This window comes from Oryctolagus cuniculus, chromosome 6, assembly GCF_964237555.1.
Source record: "Oryctolagus cuniculus chromosome 6, mOryCun1.1, whole genome shotgun sequence".
Lineage (NCBI taxonomy): Eukaryota > Metazoa > Chordata > Mammalia > Lagomorpha > Leporidae > Oryctolagus > Oryctolagus cuniculus.
In genome coordinates, this window is record NC_091437.1 from 9,192,399 (window position 1) to 9,210,584 (window position 18,186).

An 18,186-nucleotide genomic window follows, 5' to 3' on the forward strand; every position below is an offset into this window, starting at 1 on the left:
CCACGCCCGGGGACCCCTCCCGGCTCCGCCCCCGGCCCCGGCCCCGGCCCCCGGCTCCTCCCGCGCGCGCCCGCCCGGCCCGCGCTGGCTGAGAGGTCCGTGGACGCCCGCGAGCCACCGATCGCCCCCGAAGCCCTCGCGTCTCCGCGCCTGCTCCAGTAAGTGGGGGAGTGCGGGGAGTGCGCGTGGAGCGGGGCGCCCACCCTCGTGGCCCCTGGGCGCCCGGCCCGGAGTCCCGGGCTGCGCGGCCGGCCGCGTCCCCTCCGCGCCCGGCTTCCGTCGGCGCGGCTGCCGCGGGGGCGTCCCGGCCGCCGCACCAGTGGGCGTCCGCGCTGGCCCACGCTGCGGGCAGCGATGCCCGCCGGGCCCCTGCCCCAGCCCGGCGCTGGGCTGCCGCCGCCGCAGCAGCTTTGCTTTGAGAACTTTTAGGAGACTTCCTGTGAGTTGTGTGCGTGCGTGCACGCGTGTGCCTGCCTGTCCATGGGTATATGGGCGTCTGTGCGCGCGCAGTCCACGTGTGGCGTGGGCCCTTCTACGTGTGTTTACGTGCATGTGTGCACGCGTGTGTCTGTGTGTCCACGTGTGTATGGGCATATGTGCGCGCGCAGTCCACGTGTGGCGTGGGCCCGTCCACGTGTGTTTACGTGTGCACGCGTGTGCATAGATGTTCGTGTGTGTTTTACTTGTGTGCATGCACCTGCCGCCAGGTCACCGGGGACCCAGCCCCGCTGGTAGGCGCCAGGCCCACTCTCAGGCCTGGGCACCTGGAAGATGTTTATGGACGCAGTGACCTCAGACCGAGTTTCTCAGCCTTGTCACGAGACAGCCTGGTCCAGAGCGGAGTCTGGAAGGGATGAAGCGGTGGAGTGCCTGCAGTTGACACCTGAAAGGCGAAAGTCCTCGGGCTGCTTATTCAGTCTCAGCTGGGGGTTAGGGGTCAGTACTCTCCCGGTGCAGGGTGTATTTGCGCCTGTTTTTGTTTTTTTAAATCCGACGATATTTGCACCCTTAAAACGGCAGTTGTTGCTCCCCTGGTTTCTTAACCTGTGAGCTGTTGGCCCGGTGCACAGGTTCCCCTCTGGTCGTGAGGGTCTCTGAGTTCTCATCTCATAAAACCCCCTGCCTCCTCCCACTCCCCAGACAAGAAAGCCTTGTGAGGCAGGCGGGGAGGGAAAGGCAGAGAGGGGCAGTGTTTCACTGAGGTGCGAGGCAGGGAGAGCGGGCTTGGCCCACCCTCGCCTGCGCTGCCATTTCTCTCCTGCTTTGTGTCAAGCAAAGGTGTTTCCACGCTGCTTTAACTACGGGAACGTTAGACTTTGCGCTGTAAACCTAGGACGCCATCTCTCTTTAAGGGAAGAAATAATTACTGAGTTTAATTAAACACCTCGAAACATTGATTGCCACCTTCTAATTAGATCTGCTGTGGGCTGCTAAGTCAGCGCTTTCCTGTTACTATTCCAGCCGGTCACACAGCCCTTTGGCAGACGGCTGTAGAGGTGTCTTCTCCACACGCGTTGCCGCCCCATGGCACACGGGGTTATCTGTAAATTGAGTCAAGTTCAGGGAAGTGCGTGAGCGCCTGCCTCCTCGGGAACCACTGAGTGCCTTCTGTACTGGTTGTCTGGGTTCAGCTCTCTACTCTGCAAGCCAGGACATTCATCTAGATTAGCAGATGATTTAAGAATCACTGAATCATTCATTCAGCGGGGAAGGATCCCACCTCAAGGGTGGCACCCTGCACACATGGGCCTAGGACTGTCTCTTACTGGGACACTTTGGCTCTGCTGTGCCTTTTCTCTCCCTCTCTCTCTCTCTTTTTCTTTCTCTCTTTCTTTCTTTTTTAAGATTTTTTAATTTATTTGAAAGGCAGAGTTACAGATGGGGGGGAGAGAGAGAGAGAGAGAGAGAGAGAGAGAGAGGTCTTCCTTCCACTGGTTCACTCCCAAAATGGCCACAGCAGCCAGAGCTGAGCCAATCTGAAGCCAGGAGCTTCTTCCAGGTCTTCCGTGCAGTGCAGGGGCCCAAGGACTTGGGCCATCGTCTGTTGCTTTCCCAGACCAGAGCATAGAGCTGGCTCGGAAGTGGAGCAACCAGGACTCGAACTGGCACTCACATGGGATGCCGGCACTGCAGGCAGCAGCGTTACCTGCCACACCACAGCTTTGACCCCTCCACGGTGCCTTTTCCTCTGCTGTGTTTGGACTTAGCCACAAAAGGGGTAGTGGCGTGGGGAAATGTTCTCGGTTGTGGTCTTTGTGTTTCCTGCTCAGAGTGTGTCACCGGAGGGTGCTGGGCGTCTGTGCGGGGAGCGTGGTGAGGACCGGCAAGCACTGCGGGGTGGGGAGCACACGCGTGGGCTGGGAGCCCAGCATTTGGAGGCCCGCTCCCTGCAGTTGTTCTGTCGCAATTGGAGGAAAGGGCGTGTGGAGAGGAAGGGTTGCGTCCAGACCAGACGGTGCTCACTGGGAAACGCGGGCTGGGGGAGGAGCAGAGGCCTGGTGGTTTAAGGCTTGGGGAGCGTTGGTCCTCGAAGCGGTGGCTACCGGCTGTGCTCATCCATGCATCATTTCTCTCCCGCTGGCCACGGCCTCGCTCGGAAGCCAGCTGCCTTCATGGTCGCAGACAGCATGGCCACGTTCACAGTCCAGCTTAGCCCCTAGCCGCATCCGGCAGTCCCTTTTCCGTTCCCCCTCCATTGTGTCTGGCACAGGTGAGGGACTGGGTGTTGGGGTTCCTAACCCCCAGAAGCCGATGGGTAAGAGTCACCTGTTTTCTCCAGGGGGTACAGGGCCTCTCTTGGCCCTGAGCACAGGCACAGGGGCCAGTGTGTATGACACGAGCAACGGTTGACCCAGTTGGGCCTCCTCGGGCATCTGGCTCTGATGGGAAGTTGAGGAGAGCACCGTGGCGCCACAGCTGTCCTCGCCTGCCACATCCTGCCTGACATGCCAGACAGAGTGGCGGGGACTCCAGTAACACCCAGCAGTGCCTTGCCCCGCGGCTAAGGGCTCAGCTGAGGTGCTGAGGACCGGCCCCAGGGTCCCAGCTGATGGCTCTGAGGTCTGCCCTTCAGCTGAGAGGCATCAACCCCCAGGAGCAGCAGCAGGGGGCCAGAGCGCCGGCTGCACCTGCAGGCGAGACCATGTGCTCTCTCAGTATGCGCTGGAGAACAGCTCATTTTCATTTTCCACTTTGAAGAGGAAATGAGCCACAAGGTGCAGGGCAGATAATTCTAGAACGTCAGAGGCAAGAGGCGCCTTAGACTGCAGCTGGCCTGTGATCCTAGACCATCATGTTTGCCAGTCCTTGGGCCCGAAGGCATCCAGCCCAGAGGTGAGCACCATTCATGCACACAAGCATTTATTGAGCTCCTGCTGTATGCCAGTGCGGCACAACTCTCTCACATACGCAGGAAGGCCTGAAACACAAGAGGGAAAGGAACTGGGTCCCAGACGCGTGTTGGTGAGAAGGGGTCCCTGAAGCTGAGGCCCTGGGTGGAAGTGGGTTCAGGGTTCCATTGTGTTTCCCAAAGGGAAGCAGAGCCACCTCCTCAGCCAGGCAGTAGAGTGATTTTCTGAACATTGTTTTTCTCAAAAAATGAGACACCAAAAAAAGCACTTTCATTTTCCTGATGTCTTTTTTTTTTTTTTTAACCCAGTGATATGACCACAGGGAACCTGTTTCCCGAGGAATAGTGCGTTCTCGGGCTTAAGTGGAAAGTCACCTGAGGAACTCGGTTGAAAACACCCCAGGTTCAGCGTGAATCGCGTTATCCCTACCCTGTCCTTGCAGACAGCAGTCGCTTTCTCATGGTGGCTGAGGCACAGAACCCCCTGCAGGCGGGGGGCACCAGCCAGGTGGTTTTCGAAGGCTGCCCTTGGCATCTAGAACGAGGCGGGTTAGCGAGCAGGTGGCTGACGGGGCGTGAGAAAGGAAAGAGCGGGGTGAGGGAGGGAGTTGCAAGCAGGCCAGTTGCAAGCGGCATAGACAAATCTGCGCCGGTTTCTTTAGTAGAGGAGAAGGGAATTAAGTTCAGAATTCTGCTTGTTTGGTTTCCATGAGCACTGGGAATAAAGATGGCTTCCGTGGAGAAGTGGTTGGTGCGGATGACTGCTGGAGCCCGCTGCACCCTGTGTCTCCGCCTAAACACTGGGCCAGCATTTACGGCGCATGCTTGCTGTGTGGACTGAACCAGGACGTTCCTCCTTGGCTGTCAGTGTGTGGGAGGCACCCAGCCAGCGGTGGGCCTGGCTGGACTGGCCGCACGGGTCTGCTCTTGAGGGGACGGTGTCAGTTCTGGGCCACAGTGGAGCGGGTCTCTGAGCCATTTGTGATTGTAGTGGGAACCGCCCTCACCACCACCACCAAAGGTGCCAGAGGAGCCCAGAGGAGCGAGGGGTAACTGCAGCCCAGTTCCAGCGTTTCCCAGCTGCGGGGTCACGTGATCCCCCGGGGCCTGCTGCTACGGGGATGTGAGCCACAGCAGGTGATCGTGTGGGATGTGTCTGAGTAGGAGGAGGAGCCACAGGGCCCAGTCCACCTCCCCACATAGAAGGGAAGCCAATGTTTTTATGAAATGTCATTTATCCTTTTCATTTTATTTGAAAGCAGAGAGAGAGAGAGGAAGACATATTCCATTCATTTGTTCATTCCCCGAATGCCCACAGAAAGCAAGGACTGGACCAAACTGAAGCCAGGGGTCTGGGACTCCATCCAGGCCTCCCACGTGCGTCACAGGGATCCAGGACTTGAGCCATCACCTGCTGCTCCACAAGAGGCACGCTGGCAGGAAGCTCTAGTCCAGAGTGGAGCTGGGACCACGGCGCCCCGACAAGGCCGGACGGCGGATGAGCACCTGCAGGTGCCCGTCCGAGCCTGCTCCAGGGTGGGCCCCCTCCTGCTCCTCTCCAGCGTAGCACATGTTCAGAGAGCCCAGGCCCACTGGGAGACTCCGAGTCCCAGGTGGCCTGTTCTCCCTGTCCCCGGCCCGCTCCCCTGGCCTGAGGTCCTGGCGCCTGCAGGGCCCCCCTCGTCCCTTCCCTCAGATGAGGGTCCTTCTCATTTCATAATGGTCAGCAACCGGAAAATGCAGAACTACCCTTTTGTAAATCTTGCTATAACTTCCTTCTCCTTTTCTGTGGGGGTGGGGATGGGGGGTCATGTCTGACTTTGAGACTTTCTTCCCCATTTCTGACTCTGGAGGTTTGTAGGTTTTTGTCCTAATGGGCCTGGGGAATTAGGAATAACAAAGGTGTCCTGCTGTGGGCTGAGAGAAACAGTTTTCTGGAACCACTGCTTTTCCCACTCCGGGTTTGCTATTTGATCAGGGATGTGCGTGTGAAATGAACTGAGACTTCCCTCACCCTTCAGGAAACGAGGTGGAGGGAGGAGGCCGGGCCGTGACTTGCGGAGTCAGATGGCGGGGGCAGGCGACGAGCCGGCCCACTCTCCCTGCTGCACACTTGGCTCTGACGCCCTACAAGCATGCATGTCCACCCCTGGTCTGTCCCAAGTTCTCTTGCGGTTTCCAGTTAGTGTCTGTACAGTCAGGCTCAGAAGTTCTGTCTCTACCAGTGTGTCCATTTGCACAGCACGCGCCACAGCCCAGCAGGCTGAAACCACAGACATTGACTCCTTTGCTCTTGGTTCGAGGAGTCAGCAGGTTTAGTTTCTCCCGGGGTCTCTCCCCTCAGCTTGCAGGTGGGCCTCTCTCTGTGTGGCCCCCCTCTCTTAGGCACCAGTCGTGTTGGAATAAGGCCCCCGCTTTGCGATGTGCTTTAGCCTGATCACCTCTTTAGTGAACGCCTGTCTCCAAGTGTGGTCACACTAGGGGACAGGGCTTCAGGACATGAATGTGCAGTCGAGGGTGGGGGGGCACGGGGACGAGGGGACACAAGTCCTGTCTAACAGTCGCCTTATAAAGGACGTTGCAGATAATGCCCTTGTGTTGTGACTGCGCGTGGTTTGTTTCTGCTCGGGGTGATCCCTGCAGACCCATTACTTTGCTGTGCTCAGTTACCTTTTCAAGCCATTACAGCAGGAGAGGGAAAAGATGAATTTTTGGATAAGATTTATTTATTTATTTGGAAGTCAGAGTTACACAGAGAGAGAAGGAGAGGCAGAGAGAGTCTTCCATCTGCTGGTTCACTCCCCAGATGGGGCAATAGCTGGAGCTGTGCAGATCTAAAGCCAGGAGCCAGGAGCTTCATCTGGTCTCCCACGTGGGTGCAGGAGCCCAAGGACTTGGGCCATCTTCCTCTGCTTTCCCAGGCCATAGCAGAGAGCTGGTTGGGATGTGGAGCAGCTGGGATTTGAGCCAGCGCCCATATGGGATGCCTGTACTTCAGGCTGCAGCCTTACTCACTACGCCACAGCGCTGGCCCCGAAAAAGGTGATTTTTAATTTACCCACTTAGAGATCCTATTTGGGTTCACCGTTTTTAGAACAGGCCTACGTTTGCATCAGTCCCCCTCCCCCGCCCCCGAAGCCTGAAGAATTTCCAGTAATATTTCTTGCAGTTCAGATCTGCAGGAAGTGGGTTCCTTCAGCTTCTCTTGTGTGTACTCCTTGGTGTCTCTGGGTCCTAGCCTCTCCCAGGACACCCGTCACACTGACAGGGCCTGCCCTAGGTTCCTCCTGTTAGCTGAGTCACCTGCTTGGGTCTCCAGAAGCAGTCACATTCCACAGTGCAGGGGTTAGGGCGCCCAGAGTGAACGTGGAGCATCTGAAGTCTGTGTTGCTGTAGTCGGGTCGTCTGTCAGGGGCAGGAGTTTGTTCACAGTACTGGATGCTGGCGAGTCCGAGATGAGGTGCCAGAAGATTCTGGCTCTGGTGGCGTCTGCACACGGCAGAAGGAGGCAGAGGGGAGCGCTGCGGTGTGCTCCCACGTGCACGAGACGGGAGGCAGAAGGGCAGGCGCCGGCAGGGAGTCCGCCCCACGTCTTGCCCAGGGGCGCCCATCTGTTCATCAGGGTGGAGCTTCCCGCAAGGCCCCACCTTGTGATGCCGTCCTCACCGTGGGGTTCGAGTAAATGAATTCTGAGGGACACAGTTCTGTACGCACCCGTCGGACGGCTTCAGGCTGCAGGGAAGGGAATGCCCAGCCCGCGGCGGTTTTCTAGCACGTCTCGTGCAGGGGCGTCCGTGGTCGGGCAGGGCTAAGGTGGGCTCTCACGGGGCCAGAGGCTCCAGGGGCTCCACGTCCTCGCCCTCCTGCCCTTAGCATCCTGCCTTCTGTCTGCATCGTGCTGTCAAGGGGCCAGGAAGTGGCTCCTCCAGCGAGGGGCAGTGCTGGCTTCCACTGACGTCATTCACAGGCAGACGTGTGTGTGAGAGGGTATTTCAGGATGTTTGTGGAAAATGACATTTATTGATAAGCTCATTTTTATATATTTCATTTATTTGAAAGGCAGAATTGCAGAGGCAGAGAGAGAGAGAGAGAGAGAGAGAGAGAGAGAGAGGTCTTCTATCCGCTTTTTTACTCCCCAGATGGCCCCAACGGCCGGAGCTGTGCGGATCCGAAGCCAGGAGCCAGGATCTTTTTCCAGGTCTCCCACACGGGTGCAGAGGTCCAAAGACTTGGGCCATCTTCTGCTGCTTTCCCAGGCCACAGCAGAGAGCTGGATCCGAAGGGGAGAAGCCGGGACTTGAACCAGCACCCATATGGGATGCCTGCACTACAGGCGGCAGCTTTACCTGCTACACCACAGCACCGGCCCCGATAAGTTCATTTTTGAAGCAGTGCCTAGGGTTTTCCTGATAGACATTTTCCGTGGCCTTGTGGAGGCCTCTTGTCTGTGGAGGGCTGGGCCACCCCAAGGTTCCCTTCTAGTGTCTGTCTCTTCACATCAGGGGATAGAGCCTTTCCTGACGCTTGTTGCTTGAATTGTCTTGGCTGGAACCGAGTCACAACACCAAGGGGAGTGTGCAGGTGAGTTTTGGGTGTTGAGGGAGACCCTCGACTGTGGGAACCTTCAGCCTGTGCCAACAGGAAGATGCAGTAGGCATGGTGATTGGTACAGACAGCGCCTGCACTAGCCCCTGACAACCTAACGGCTGTCCCACCAAGGCCACCGCCACTCCTGATAACAGGAATTTCAGATTTTTTTTAGAGTTAAAGCCACTCATGATGGTAGTTAGGAGAAAAAAAAAACAAACAGTGGTATAGAAGGTGTGTGAGGGCCGGCATTGTGGCATAGGGGGTAAGGCTGCCACTTGCTATGCCAGCAGATACTGGTTCAAGTCCCTGCTGTCCTACTTCCGATCCAGCTCTCTGCTCATGGCCTGGGAAAGCTGTGGGAGATGGCCCTAGTGCTTGGCCCCTGCACCCACGTGGGAGACCAGGAAGAAGTTCCTGGCTCCTGGCTTTGACCTGGCGTAGCCCCAGTTGTTGTGGCCATTTGGGTAGTGAACCAGTAGATGGAAGATCTCTCTGCCTCACCCCTTCTCTGTAACTCTGTCTTTCAAATAAATAAATCTTTAAAAAATTGATAAACCCATTTACTAAGTTGCAGGTTACAAAATAAGCATACAAAAAACGGGGGAAAAAGGTGTCAGAAGCACCATGATTGCTTTTTCACGTCGATAATCATAGGTTTATAAAAATAGCAAGTACTGCTGCACTCAAGCCCAGAGATGCCCATCACAAGAGAATTCCTTACGTTTCTGGAAACGTCCCCCGCCCCCGTCATCATGGCAAGCATTTATGGAGTCTTTATGATGAGACAGGCTTTATGTATTGTTGCATTCACCTTCAGCGTGGATCCGTGAGCAAGACCCTACTGCCCAGCCTCCCTAGCAGATGAGGATGGAGGCCCTCGGAGGTGACATCAGCCTGGCCGAGCTGGGAGTCGCCCCTGGCAGCTCTGCTGCCTCCAGGCTCTGGGCAGCCGCAGGGCCTCGCTCCTCGGCTGGGCTGCCGCCAGTGCCCCGGTTTTCTGTGCTGTCTCCCCAGCCCTTGCCTCGGCACCTGTCCTGTCGGACCCCATGGCTTGTCTGTGGGTTTGCATCTTCACGTTTGTTTGTTAGTACCAGAGAGACGAGCCGCGGAGTGCGTGCTGCTGGGGTGCACCTCTCGTGGAGTGAGAGATGTGGATTCTGTGTTGGGGTACCCAGCTTTTTATGATTCCAGGGGACATCCAAGGGGTGGTTTCGAGTTGAGACCCTCCTGAGATGGTTTGGAGCCTGTCATTTGGATGATAAGCTTTAAAGATGTTTTGTTGCCAGGTGAATTTTGAATCAGAGCAGGGTACATTTTACCCGGAGCAGCAGCAGCCCCGAAGCAAGCCCACAGGTTCCTGGCTGAGTTACTCGGGGGTGGGGTGGGAGGGCCCTCGCTTCTCTTCCTCTCGTGCTCCCAACACTGGGTCCTGTTCAGCTGACACGTCTAACTTCTCCTAAAGCTTTTTTGTTTTTACCAGTTTACTGTACAGTAAAAACCAGATACCAGAGAGCCACGTGCGACAATCCCCAGCTTACTGAATTATTGTAAAACAGGCACCGCTGTCACCAGTCCTAGGCCTCGTAGCCCATCCTGGTCGCTTTTCCCTGTGTCCAGCCTTGATTGCCCCTGTTTCCTGCCTCTTCGTGGGGTTATCGTGCAAACCAACAGCCTGACCCACGTACTTTAGCTTTGTCCATTTTTTTAAAAGGTGTGACTTGTGTGTGCCTTTTCATCGATGGGCTCTGTTCGCATGTGCCTCCCCTTACGCTCTCCGTGGATGCCCGAGGACCTGGGCTGGGTAGAGGTGTTTCCCGCAGTCTCAGCAGAGAGGGTGCACGCCTGGCTGTCTGGTTCCCTGGCGTTTGGATCGGACTCAGGTGGCTCCCTTGGCAGGAGGCCGGGAGGTGCTGAAGGTGCTGTGTTAGTCCCCGCAGGCACCTGGCACGGGTTTCTCCACGCTTTTTTGATGTTAGCAGCTGTTGGATCACTGGGGGTTGTAGTATGTGACGTTCTGTCATTTTATTTCATTTGTCAGCTGGAATAACTTTATAGATTCCCCTTCTGTCTGCTGCTTGGTTGTTCAGTGGTACAGTTCACAAGCATTTGATTCACCCAGTTTGCAAAAATTTATTTCCTTTTATTCTCTGGTGACCAATCAGAGTTTTTTAAGAAGATTTATTTTATTTATTTGAAATACAGAGAGAGAGAAAGAGAGAGGGAGAGATGGAGAGAGTTCCATCTGCTGGTCTACTCCCCAGATGGCCTTGACAGTTGGAGCTGAGCTGATCTAAAGCCAGGAGCTTCTTCTGGTTCTCCCACATGGGTGCAGGGGCCCAAGCACTTGGGCCATCCTCTAACTGCCCTCCCAGGAACATTAGCAAGGGGCTGGATCAGAAGTGGAGCAGCCAGGACTTGAACTGGCGACCATATGGGATGTAGGCCGGGGCTTTAACCCGCTGCACCACAGCTACAGCCTCCAATTAGAGTTTTTTTTAATTTACTATTATGACTTCATTGAATTTAAGTGTATAGTTGTACTTCAGAAAGTTCAGGGGAAAAAATGGAATTAAAACATACGTTTATTTAGCTGTAAAATTTTTGAAAGCCATGAGATCTTCACAAAGTTTATTGGAAATGTATTGTGATAACCTTATCTCTTTAAAAATATACTTTTTTTTTTTTTTTCAATTTGAGGGGCACATGGGGAGAGAGACAGAGACAACACTGTATGTGTTTGTGTGTTTTCATCCGCTGGCTAACTCTCCAAACGCCCACAACAGCCAGGGCTGGGCCAGGTTGGGAACAGGGCACTCAACCCCCTTCTCCCACAGGGGAGTGGCCGGAACCCAATCACCTGAGCTGTGATTGCTGCCTCCTGGGGTTCGTGTAACCTGGTCGGTCGTACATTTCATTTCTCTGCCATTTGAATTGGTGAGCTCTGAACCCTGGTGTCCCACGTGAGCATGACCTTGGGCTGCCCAGCACGAGCCGTCTTTGCCTCAGTGCCCCGTCGGGGCCGTGCAGACTTTCTGCTGAGCACACCAGTGACATGTGATGTGTGGACACCCAGCCATCTTCCCAGACAGTGCTGTCACTCACTCCAACCCTGCACGCAGAAGGCTGAGACTCACGGAGAAGCCGTGGGGTCATGGGACTCCCAGCGTGTGTGTGTGTCTCTTTGTCATTTACTGATTCAGCAGAAATCCAACTGAAGATTTTTTTTCCTTTCCTTTTCCCAGCCTGTGGTGTTTTTTTTTTTTTTCTACAGACAGAGTGGACAGTGAGAGAGAGAGACAGAGAGAAAGGTCTTCCTTTGCCGTTGGTTCACCCTCCAATGGATGCCGCGGCTGGCGCTGATCCGAAGCCAGGAGCCAGGTGCTTCTCCTGGTCTCCCATGGGGTGCAGGGCCCAAGCACTTGGGCCATCCTCCACTGCACTCCCTGGCCACAGCAGAGAGCTGGCCTGGAAGAGGGGCAACCGGGACAGAATCCAGCGCCCCGACCGGGACTAGAACCCGGTGTGCCGGCGCCGCAAGGCGGAGGATTAGCCTAGTGAGCCACGGCGCTGGCCCCCAGCCTGTGTTTTTGCCTTCTGCTTCTGACTGGCCCACGTGAGAAGCCACATGGCAGAGAGAGGGTACATACTTAGCATGTGTCAGGCACTGGGTCCTTGTGTACAGCACCAGATGCGTCAGTGGCAGTTTAAAACCTGTTCTGTTGTTGCTGTCCCTACTTTAAAGGCAAGAAAGCTGAGACCGTAAGAGGCCAGTGGCACATCTGGGATTCACGCCGTGTTTCTGTCCTTCCTCTTGCCTGGGCTGTGGCCGTGACGTCACCCAGGCCACTTGCGGGACAGGTGTTTCCTGCAGCCCAGGGTTGGAGGGTGGAGCTGGCTGCTCCGTGACGTCTCAGTCTTGCACAGATGTCTCCTGGAGCTCTGCAGGGTCCCTGGTCTCAACTCCTGCAGCGTGCATGGGAGGAAGGCTCTAGAGCGCCGGGGAACGGGCAGCCACAGGCTTGGGAGTCCGTGGCCAGGGTTGCAGGTGGCCTGAGCGCCGCAGGTCTTGCTGATGACAGTCAGCAGTGTTGCCAGCACCTGCTTGTTAACCCCTCCGCCAGGGACGGGAGGGGGAGGTGAGACTTCAGTGTGTCAGTTTGGGAACTTGCTAGGCATTCTAAAAGTGAATTTTGTGGAGAAAAAACATTAAGTAGATCTAAAATATAAAATATGGTTTTTCTTATTATCTATGCCATATCTACATATATTCTCAGAACCGTTTTTTTTAATTATTTATTATTTGAAAGTCAGATAGAGAAAGAAAGAGAGAGGGAGAGAGATCTTCCATCTGCTGGTTCACTCCCCAGATGGCTGCAATGGCCAGGGCTGGGCCAGACTGAAGCCAGGACCCTGGAGTTTCATCTGACTCTCCCACCTGGGTGGCGGAGGCCCAAGCACTTGGACCATCTTCTGCTGCTTTTTCCAGGCCGTTAGCAGGGAGCCGGTAGGGCACTGGATCCGCTGGGACACAAACTGGTGCCTATATGGGATGCCAGCATTGCAGGTGGCGGCTTTACTCATTATGCCACAACACCAGCCCCAGAAATCTTTTTTAAAAATCATCATTTCTACTCAGGGGAATGTTGTAGACACATTTTGCTCTCATGTGGTGTTGTTGTTTTTTGACAAAAAGGGTCTTTCTAAGCAAATAACGCAGGTGGCATCTGATACTCCGTGGTGGGCCAGCTCTGCAGAGGTATGCAGGGTGTGGGCTGCCCAGCAGTGGGTTTTGTGATTTTGTTGAGATGTTTAACCCCCCTGGGCCATGATTGACACATCTAGAAAAAACGAAGTGTGGATGAAGTGATCACTAATCCCTCCCAGCTCTGGAATTCTATGATGCTGGTAATTATCACCTACATTTTTCATTTTCAAAAATATGTTTGTTTATTTGAAAAGTAAAAATGACGAAAACAGAGACAAGAGAAACAGAGATACTCCGTCTGCAGGTTTACTTCCCACACACCTGTAACAGCTGGAACTGGGCCAGATGGAATCCGGTCTCCGTATGTGGGTCATATCTTGAGCCATCGCCTGCTGGGTTGCAGCACCTAAATGTGGGTCTCTGTGTTCCGCGTGCAGGGTGTTGGTGACAGCTCTGTCTGGTAAGATGGCTGGGTGTCCCAGTATCACCTGTGACTGGTGTACTCCACAGAAAGTCTGCACAACCCCTAGGCCAGGGCCTAACGGGGGCACCAGGAAGCTGGAGTTGGACGCAGGGCTGGGACTGGAAGCCAGCACTCTGGTACACCTGGCCCTGCATTGTCATCCTGAGTGAGGAAACTGGGGGAGGGAGGCCAGTGGTGGAGGCAGAGGGCAGTGTCGGGTTCCTCCGTGGAGGAAAGCTGACCGGTCCCTGTGTGGGGTGAGGAATTCTGCACGAGGGGCATGGGGCGCTGGGGGCCGGGGGCTGCAGTACCAGCCCGAGTCTTCCTGCCAGGCTCAAGGGCTACAAAGTGTGGCCTGAAATACTCTTGTTAGGAAATTGATTTTTTTTTTTTTTTTTTTTTGACAGGCAGAGTGGACAGTGAGAGAGAGACAGAGAGAAAGGTCTTCCTTTGCCGTTGGTTCACCCTCCAATGGCCGTCGCGGCTGGCGCACCGCGCTGATCCGAAGCCAGGAGCCAGGTGCTTCTCCTGGTCTCCCATGGGGTGCAGGGCCCAAGCACTTGGGCCATCCTCCACTGCACTCCCTGGCCACAGCAGAGAGCTGGCCTGGAAGAGGGGCAACCGGGACAGAATCCAGCGCCCCGACCGGGACTAGAACCCGGTGTGCCGGCGCCGCAAGGCGGAGGATTAGCCTAGAGAGCCGCGGCGCCGGCCAGGAAATTGATTTTAAACTTACCTTCATCTTCCCCTTCAGTGCTAAGATACTGATAGGAAACCCTGCTCAACTCTGTCTTACATGAGAGACCTCGTCTGTGAAAGTACCAAGAGGCTAATACCAGTGACCACAAGTCAATTCGTTTTGGCACATGAAGGATTCATGACAGTGTTGTTTTTATTTATCTATTTATTTATTTATTTGAAGGGTGGAATTACAGAGAGGAAGAGGCAGAGAGAGAGAGAGAAAGAGAGATCTTCCATCCACTGGTTCATTCCCCAAGTGGCCACAAGATAAGGGATGTACCATGCCAAAACCAGGAGCCAGGAGCTGCATCCACTTGGGTGCAGGGGCCCAAGCACTTGAGCCAACTTCTGCTTTCCCAGACACATTAACATGGAGCTGGATTGGAAGTGGAGCAGCCAGGACTCGAACCAGCACGCATATGGGATGCTAGCACTGCAGATGGCGATTTAACCCGCTACACCACAGTGCCGGCCCCTACAGTGTGTTTTTTTTTTTTTTTTAAGATTTATTTATTTATTTGAAAGTCAGAGTTACACAGAGAGAGGAGAGGCAGAGAGAGAGAGAGCGAGATCTCCATCCGATGGTTCACTCCCCAATTGGCCGCAATGGCTGGAGCTGTGCCATGCTGAAGCCAGGAGCCAGGAGCTTCTTCCGAGTCTCCCACATGGGTGAAGGGGCCCAAGGACTTGGGCCACCTTCTACTGCTTTCCCAGGCCACAGCAGAGAGCTGGATTGGAAGTGGAGCAGCCAGGACTTGAACTGGCACCCATATGGGATGCCGGTGCTTCAGACCAGGGCGTTAACCCTCTGCGCCACAGTACTGGCCCCTACAGTGCTGTTTTTAAAAATGAACAAGGCAAGTGGTGGGTATTTGATGTAGTGATTAAAATGCCAGTGAGGATACCCATGACCCACATAGGAAACTGCGCTCAACTCCTAGCTCTACCCCGCATTCCAGCTTCCTGCTGTTGTGCGCCTCGGGCGGCAGCGTGTAATAGGTTCCTGCCGTCCACACGGGAGGCTGGGATTGAATCCCAAGCTCACGACCTCAGCCTGGCTCAGCCCCAATTCTGGAGGGCATTTGGGGGTGAACCAGAAGATGGGAGATTTCTCTCTTTTCTTCTGTCTCACAAATAAATAGAATGTACAAGACAAAACCTCAACAATTTAAATATTCATTGGCTGCGTCTATGTATAAAACGCTGCGTCCTTGAGTTGGAGCTCTGTGTGGCTTTAGAACAAGGTTGGTCTCTGTGCGCTGATCTGGAAAGATCTCCAAGATAGATTAAACTGAAAAGCAAAATAATGATCTCATTGTGTTTTTAAAAAGGCATATTATATGTTTATGGGTACATAAGTGTTTTTTTAGAAGAATGAGCCATACTAAGAGTAAGGAAACTGTGGGGTTGGAAGAGGGGAAAGGGTTTGCATTCTATTTATGCCATCTAAAATACTTAAATTCCATAATAAAAATACATTTGGCAAAGGAGGGAAGTAAGATTTCGCTGGAGGTTTTGGGGCATTCTAATACTTACTTAGAAAACGCGGTATAAATATAGCATGCTGGGAAAGTCCACACTCAGGCTCCCGAGGTTGGGCAACCCCCGCCGCACAGGCCTCTTCTGAGAGCCCAGCGCTCTCAGCCGGCACAGCAGCGGCTCCCCGGTGTCTGCCAAAACCATCTTGACGAGCCCCGGGGCAGGCAGGTGTGCGGAGCGTGGGCCGGCCCGCTGGTGGGTGTGGGGAGACCGAGGTGGGGGGACTGCGAGCCTTCCAGAAACTGTGGGCCACAGTCCCCGGCCGCCATCTTCTCCCTGTAGCAGGGAGCTGGATTGGAGAGGTGGGGAATAAATATAGAACAGCAGGTGCAAGGCTCCTTGCTCAGGCCTGGGGACGTGTTTGCTGTCTTGCCCCACCCCTCTCTGCTGTCCGAGGCCGGGCCTCGCCCAGGCTGCTCTGTGCCTTCCCCTGCTTCCCAGCCCGTCTCAGCCCCTGCCGCAGTGCCCATGCTGCTCTCCCCAGGACAGCGTGGCTCTGCAGGAGCAGCTCCGGTGCCGCCGCCTCCTGGAAGCTTTCCTGTTCTGTCCTCCACCAAGGAGAAGCCCAGATTCCTGCCAGGAGTCCACAGAGCCCAGCTGCCGCCCTGCCTCGCTGGGTGTCTCACTGGGTTCTCTGCCTCAGGCTGCTGCTGTCTGTACCCCAATAGAGTGGATCCGGGGTGCAGGGACTAGAGATTTTAGGTTTCCTGCTTGGTTGAGGCATAATGGACAAATAACAATTGGTATAGAAGATGCAGAACATGATGACTCCCAGCACGGGTTACCTCGTGTCGGTGATTACCATGATCAGACCAGCACATAGTTCAGCACGTAGTTGCCATGTGTGTGTGTGGGGTGAGACTCTGAGATATGCTCTCTTAGTAGCACTCAAGCAAACACTACGGCATAGTTAACTGCGGCGGCTGTGCCACACCTTCTATCCTCAGGACCCCCCAGGGTTTATACCCGTGGCCCGACCCTCCCCGTGCAGTTCCTGGCAGCCTCTGTCTACTTTGTGCTTTTGGTAAGTCACGTAAGTTCATCTCAATAACTCATCCTTACACCATGTTCTCAGTAAATATGTGGTAGGAGTGGCTTCGTTTTTACGATTTGCCCAAATATCGTTTTTTTCTTTCATTTGAAAGCTTATTTCAATTTGATACCAAAAGTAAGAATGTGTCCTCTTGCAGGGATTGAGCTTGAAGATTGTGGAATTCACTCTGAAAAATTTTTTAAAAAGATTTATTTATTTACTTGAGAAGCAGAGTTACAGTGAGAGGAAGAGACAGAGAGAGGTCTTCCATCCACTGCTTCACTCCCCAAATGGCCGCAGTGGCCGGAGCTGGGCCAATCAGAAGCCAGGAGCCAGGTGCTTCTTCCTGGTGTGCCAGGTGGGTACAGAGGCCCAAGCACTTGGGCCACCTTCCACTGCTTTCCCAGGCGATTAGCACAGAGCTGGATTGGAAGAGGAGCAGCTGGGACTCGAACCAGCACCCATATGGGATGCAGGCACTGCAAGTGGATGCTTGGGCTGAACCAGAAATCTTTGTGTTTTTTTTTGTTTTTTTTTTTTTGTTTGTTTTGTTTTATTTTGTTTTGTTTTAGAGATTTATTTTTTATGTGGAAGGCAGAGATATGTGGGGGGGGGGGTAGTGGTTTGAGATCTTTCATCCAATGGTTCACTCCCCAGGTGGCCACAATGGCCAGAGCTGGACCTGGGAATTCCATCTGGGTCTCCCACCCACATGGGTGTAGGAGCCCAAGGACTTGCACCATCATCCAAGGTGCATTAGTAGGGAGCTGGCTCAGAAGTGGAATAGCCGGAACTCAAACTGACACCTACATGGGATGCGGGCATTGCAGGTGGAGGCTTAACTCGCACACCACAGTATGGACCCAACTCTGAAGAGTTGGTAGGAGCATTCGGGCACCCACACGGAGAGGTACCCCAGTCTCCGCCCCATGCACAAGGAAGTGGCTGTGAGCTCTAGTCTGGTGGGGTGACGTCTTACACTGACGGTTCAGAAAAGCAAACAAGCTGCACCCACTATTAAGACAACTCCCTGCAAAAGTAAAGGAAATTTAGAAAGGAAAACACAGTGAGGGTGCAGATGTGCAGGCGGAAACATTTTATTTTATTCCTCATATTTCTCTCCTTAATCTGGAGTTATATGTAGCTGTGACCACAGACTTTACACTATGCAGTATTTGCTTTCTCTCACCATTTTTATGGACATTCGATTCTGTTTCTGAATGCAGTGATTAGAGGTTGCCTTTCTTGGCTGTGAAACAAAGATGTAGCCGGAGGAAGTCATGCAGTTTAAAAAGACCAAGCAAAAATGCCAACAGATGATTTGATGGATGTTTGCGGTACAATGAATGGGAGGCCAGTGCGCATGGTTTTCTTTCATTAAACACTCACCCATAGCAGAGTTTTGCCCAAGCCGTGACTCTCTTGTCAGAGGACACTCAGAACAGCTGGAAGGCAGCCCTCCTTCTTGGCAGGTTCCTGTATCAGCCGCAGGCCTCTGCTAAGGAATGTCAGGTCTCTAAAGCCTGTAGAGAATGAGATAATTGACACAGAAGAGTCCATTGTTAGCCTTCTTTTCAGAAGAAAGGAATCTGGGTGGTGCCTGTGGGCAGTGAGGTGTGTTGAACCCATGAACCTTGAACTGATGGGAAGAATTAGGCCAAATACCAGGGTCTCCTTGAGGGCTGTAGATACATAGAAGGGAGCGTGGGCATTGACAGACCATTGGCAGTGAGCACTGTGTACTCCATCTGCTAGTCTTGCTTTGA

The 18,186-nt window shown here is 54.1% G+C and overlaps 1 protein-coding gene across 2 annotated transcripts in view; it reads left to right on the plus strand.

Annotated features, from left to right (window-relative positions):
* TNFAIP8 (TNF alpha induced protein 8) overlaps nucleotides 1–18,186 on the plus strand; it is a 115,600-nt gene continuing 97,414 nt past the window's right edge. The window contains exon 1 of one of the 2 annotated variants that reach the window (XM_008254930.4): nucleotides 1–158. In XM_008254930.4, coding sequence (XP_008253152.1) covers nucleotide 158 — 1 coding nt within the window. In that variant the 5' untranslated portion in view covers nucleotides 1–157. Of the gene's footprint in view, nucleotides 159–3,265; nucleotides 3,334–18,186 lie in introns of those variants that run through there. The other variant, XM_070076034.1, reaches the window with a different exon arrangement.